This window comes from Cucumis melo, chromosome 9, assembly GCF_025177605.1.
Source record: "Cucumis melo cultivar AY chromosome 9, USDA_Cmelo_AY_1.0, whole genome shotgun sequence".
In the NCBI taxonomy this organism is placed as follows: Eukaryota; Viridiplantae; Streptophyta; class Magnoliopsida; order Cucurbitales; family Cucurbitaceae; genus Cucumis; species Cucumis melo.
Window position 1 is genome coordinate 1,265,539 of NC_066865.1, and position 5,574 is coordinate 1,271,112.

The 5,574-nt window shown below is 29.2% G+C and overlaps 1 protein-coding gene across 1 annotated transcript; it reads right to left on the reverse strand.

The window, feature by feature from the left end:
• On the reverse strand, positions 1 to 4,176 carry LOC103498598 (cytokinin hydroxylase-like). Its single transcript, XM_008461250.2, has 5 exons — positions 3,781 to 4,176; positions 3,426 to 3,652; positions 3,074 to 3,315; positions 1,987 to 2,374; positions 1 to 779 (listed from the first exon to the last, which is right to left on the reverse strand). The coding sequence occupies exons 1-5, from the start codon at positions 4,070 to 4,072 to the stop codon at positions 360 to 362; spliced, it is 1,569 nt and encodes a 522-aa protein (XP_008459472.1). The 5' UTR covers positions 4,073 to 4,176; the 3' UTR covers positions 1 to 359.
• Positions 4,177 to 5,574: the final 1,398 nt, after the last annotated feature.

The following is a 5,574-nucleotide window of genomic DNA, read 5'->3' on the forward strand; positions in this document are numbered from 1 at the left end:
TTAAAAAACAAGCTTGCCTCTATTTAATATTGCTCAAAATATAACATTACAATCAAGCTTCATATTCTCCCACATCTCTCTTTCTTTTCACAGTGGCAAAAATAGAAAGAGAGACCAAAAGGGAAAACAAAAACAAAAACAAAGATCACAAAAAAACAAAACGAGTGAAAAATATGACTAAATCTCCCTCTCGTCTCAAAAAGAACCTATAAGCTAGAGAATTTATTAAGGAAAAGTACTTGAATCTATTATGCATCGCACCCATCTTTTTCAGCTATCCAATCATTTTTTTTTTCTTTTTTAGTATATGATTGGAGCGAGCTACATAAAAAGATGAGATGGATCCAGGTACTACTTTGTTAATTCAAAGGCTTCAAACAAACTTGAACGCCGTATTTAGGTTTTATAGTGAGGACGACAACAGGTGCATGCCGATAATTATCAGAGATCGTGAAACTAAACTTGGAGATGAGCATAGCCAGAATAATCTTAGTTTCCATAAGAGCAAAAGATTGTCCGATGCAATTACGAGGGCCAGAAGCAAAAGGAATGAAACCACCCGAAGTAAAAGGTTTGGAATTTGCAAATCTTTCCGGATTGAACTCATTTGCATCTTTGCCCCATAATTCTTCACTATGATGAATGGCTAAAAGAGGAATCCATATTGATAATCCTTTCGGAATCTCTAAATCTCCAAGTTTTATATCTTCAAATGCCATTCTTGGAAGAATACTTGCCGGTGGATATAGTCTTAACGACTCATTTATCACCATACTCAACTGTAAATAAGAACAAAAAGTAATTATTATATATAACAAAACATCTCGAGATGCATAACTTAGACAACATTCAACAAAAAAAAAAAAAAAGAAGAAGAAGAAGTTTGTAAAAGAAAAAGATGAAAGTTGCACCTAATGATTGTTGATATATAATTAAGTATATGCATAATCATTTTATTAAATTGTAATAAGAAAACTATATGATTAATTAAATAAACTCAATTAAATTCATAAAAATGGTAAGAGATTGACCATGTGTTTTATGAATTTTAATGTCATTTCATGGCCAATTAAAGTGGCTGTAACAATCATTAGTTTTAGGTAAGTGGAATTTTTGGGATTTTAATTAAACTTTTTTCCTATAAAATTTGTGAAAAATCAGTTGAAGAAAAAGACATTTATAAGTGGTGTGCCATGAAGTAAGCCATATTAGAATGAACTAAGGTCCCACCCACAACCTCTTTTCTTTCTTTTTCTTTTTTTCCATAAGTTAATTATTTAGACTTTAATTATTAGTAGTTATTTTGATTTTTAGTTTTTCAAAATTAATAACATCATTTTTTTATTATCCGTTTTATAACAATATTTTTAAAAAATAAGTTAAGGTTAAAAAAACTCTTCAAAAGTGTTTAAAAAAAAATATAAAAACTTATTTTTATATTTTAAATTTGGTTAAAATTCAATTCTTTTATTTAAAAAATATAAAAACTATAATAAAAAATTAGAAGAAAATAATTTTAATTAAAAAAACTAAAAAAATGTTCACAAAAACAATACATTATTCCTTAAATGGAAAATAATGATTATTTAGAAGCAATATATATAGTTGCTCTTAATCTCATATCTATTTTTTTTTTTTAATTTTTTGCATAGTAAAAGATATTATGATAAAATTTTATTGAGGTACCATGTAAAAAAAATGAATACAACTCGAGATTGTGTGAAGTTTCTTTTCCTTTTTAAATTATAAAATTCTTTAAAAAAATCTTCTATCTTAATTGAAAAGACCGTTTATGTTCCTTTCAGACACCGGATTTTATCGAAACTTAGTGGATTTATCCCAACTCTTTTTAGGATATTGAACAATTATCTTCGATTAAAAATTCTTTTAGCATAGTATCATACTTATATAAAAATATCATATAAAATACTAACAACAAGAGATAAAAAAACAGCAATGAAATTGAAATCTCGACATTTTTCTTACCAGAGAAAGTTTGGAAAGATGATGAAACGAGGGGGTTTCCGAACCACATACTGCCATAACTTCGGCTCGAACCTTGTCTTGCCAAGTAGGGTTAGTGGCTAATAACATGACAGTCCAAGTGAGTAAAAGGGCAGTGGTTTCATGGCCAGCAAAGAAGAAGGTTTTGCATTCATCCATTATAATTTGCAAATTCAAACTCAAACCATTATTTCCATCCAATTTTTTCTTTTGCATTTCATTTAATAACATTCCTAATAAATCATTTCCATATGAACTGCTTCTCCCAATTTCCACACAATCCTTTCTGCTTTGTATTATTTCCATTAATAATTCCTCCACTTTCCCTTTCAATGCCTTTATCTCTCTGTTGTATTTACTTGGAAAAAACCTGCAAAGTAAACACTACCCATTATCAAAATTTGACTCTAAATTAAAATTATCACACTAATGTTTGAATTTAAAACTATTTTCTTAAGTAGGAATCGAATTAAACGTGTTATTTTTAAACAAAATCTTACAATATTTCGATCATTGGAATTATACTTAGAGTACATCTTTTTGTAGTGCAGTCCAACTTAGAACTACACTCCTTAATAAAAACTTTAAAATCTTTCTCAATTAAAAAAGTTTAGTACATGATAATTTGTAACTTACAATTAGATACATAATAGACCAAATCCCTAATAGACACTATATTCCTAACAACTGGGTGATAGACAATTTTCAAATCTCATAATCTATCTATGGCAAAATTTGTTATATTTGAAATTCTTTTAAAATATTGATATTCTAAAAATTACATTATCCTAAAGAAAAGTGCTAACTTAAAGACAATTTGATAACTCTTAAAAAAGACTATGTTGAGCCTAAATAGAGTTAGTTCTTAGGAATGGGCTTCAATACATGGGCTAAAAAGGAGGGTAAAAAGACGAAAATGCCCTTGAAGCCTCCCATTGCAAAAATATTTTCATTAAATAATATTAGTTGTAGCCATATTTTATAATGAAAAAGAAAATAGAGGAGAGAGAAGAGATAAATATATTAAGAGATTTTTTTTTTTTTTAGAAAAAGAAAAAAGAGTCATTACCGGCTACCGGGAAAACAGAGGTGGCGGCTGGCCTGAGCACAAAGATGCTGTAAAACAGTAAGTAAATGAAAGATTTGTTTTCCCTTTTCAAAACTACTCTCGAACTCCGTTCTCGAAATTATATCAGCCGTAAGTCTTGTCATATACTCGCCGATTTCAAATTCCGATCTCCCCGACTTTACCTCCTTTTCTATTGATTCAAGCATCTCCTTTGTACACTCCACCATATACCCTGCGTAACTCTTCACAACCAAAAACAAACACACACACTAAAATTCAAAACCCAAACTTTTTTTGTTTTTTTTTTTGAAAGAAATGATTCATATTCTCAATCACACTTGCTTTAACGAACCTTAAGTCGATCCCCGACGAAAGCTGGCGCGACGATATGTCGTTGATGGAACCAATTTTGACCGTTCGCCATTAAAAGACCTCGTCCTATAAAATGCTTAGAGCCTTGTTGTTGTAGCCATGATTTCCCGGAAACCGTGCTGTATTTTGATAAAAGCTCTTTTATCAAATCGGTTTCGGTTAAACACATTCTTGGCTCAATCCCATTCCAAAATATAAACCTCTTCCCTGCAAATTATTTTGAATGTAACTAACCATATCACAATGTAATTAAATTTATTTCAGTGTTTGTGATGTTACGTTGAATCAGTAGATTTAGTGATATAATTTGTAAGGAGGTGTGTTAATGAACGTACCGAATTGGGAGGACCAGGCGAGGAAATGAGGGAGGAGACGGGGGACGAGGTCGTGAGAGATGGAGGGCATGTCGGAGGAGGTAGATTTGGAGAGGAGGGAGGCGACGTCGAGGATGTTACCGAGGAGAGGACGGGGTTTAGGGCCATGAACACCTTGCTTGGCCATCTTTTGCTTGATGCGTCTAGGAGTTAACAAGTAGCAAGAAACGGTGTCGTATAGTAAAGAGAAGATGAAGAACGACGTCGTTAAGAGAGCTAGAGTTGTGAGAAGGAGTGGCAACATGATGGGCATTAATATTGGGTAGAAAGAAAAGAACAAAAGGAAAGAAAGGAAGAAAGAAAGAAAGAAAGAAAGAAAGAAAAAGGTTAAGAAATTGGAAAAGGGAGAGAATTGGAGAAAGAAAGGAGAATTACATGCACATATAAATTGTGAGCACATCATCCCTTATGTGAACTTTGCTGCATGGGCCCTACTTCCTCCAAACAGTTTTCTCCTTTAAAAAATCATTATTTTTTTAAAAATTTTATTATTTCATATTTTGGCTTTTAAATTTTGAAAATCTTTAAACTTTCGATCATAAACTATGAGTTGAGTTGAGCATCAGGGGAGATTTTGTGATTCGAATACCTCATTCTCGATTATACTAAAAAGATAGAGTTTAAAATTTTTTTAATTAAGTTTTATAATAATAGAGTTTTTGTGGTAAAATTCCATAATCCAATAAATACGTATTGAAAATCTAACTTTCTATTTTTTTTGTCAAATATATTGAGGTTACTATATATATATATATAAGTTTGTAAGTTTAAATTAAATCTATTATAGTTATTCTTAAAATAAGATGATAGATATACAACATTTTATTTTTTTTAATATTAAAATACTTTGAGGTTGAACTCTAGACAAAAAAAAAAAAAAAAAAAAAAAACTACAAATTTGGTGGTTTTAAATATTTTAGAGTTATATGCTTTTTAATATTTTGTAAACTTCAAAAGAAAACGTGTAATAACGTTTGATCTGTTTTGTTTTACTTTGCATTTATAAATATTTTTTAAAAAGATATTATAATACAAATTTGGAGGGTGGGATTTGAATCTGAAATCTCTTGCTTTCAGGTGCATACACAGTTGTCAGTTGAATTGAGTTCGTATTTATATTATTTTTTATACTATGTTTTAGAGTTAAAAAATATTTTTATATGTCGACAATGTTAATTTCAAAAGTTTCAAACCATTATATAATTTGAAAGAAATTAAAAATATTCTTATGGAACACATAAACCATTGACATACTTTTATTAATAACCATTCTGGTTTGTCTACAACTCATTACCTCCCTCTTTCATGTTCCTTTTTCTACTTTAATCTATGATCTAATACTTTTATATTTTCTCTATTTTTCTCCTCTCTTAATAATATACGTCTAGTTAATTGTTTGACATTTGTTTATCTCTTACAACAGTGAATTGAAGGTAATTAGCTAAATTATAAAATAAGAATAATTGATTGTTTTATATGTGGGTAGCAAAGGTTGTAAGTTAGTAGTTGAGAGTGCGTGTTAACAGTCAAATTATATAAATATATTATTTTTATATTTTGTTAATTATTTATTATTTAGGTAAGTAATTTTGAGTTTTTATTTTGATGAGATTTTGTGGAATTCTAAGGATTGATACGTATATAATTTTTAATCTTTTTTTTTTATATATAAAAAAGAATTATAGGACTAAGGGTTTTAGTGTAAATTTTAAAAGTTGAATATATTTTTAAAACGAGTTAACATTTTTGTGTTCG

What these genes read in the sequence shown, in the direction of transcription:
- LOC103498598 (XM_008461250.2), bottom strand. Translation starts at nt 4,072, where the DNA reads ATGCCCATCATGTTGCCACTCCTTCTCACAACTCTAGCTCTCTTAACG. An exon ending in TCGTCGGGGATCGACTTAAG is followed by an intron (nt 3,316 to 3,425) that starts GTTCGTTAAAGC and finishes TTGGTTGTGAAG; the next exon opens with AGTTACGCAGGGTATATGGT. An exon ending in ATCTTTCCAAACTTTCTCTG is followed by an intron (nt 780 to 1,986) that starts GTAAGAAAAATG and finishes TCTTATTTACAG; the next exon opens with TTGAGTATGGTGATAAATGA.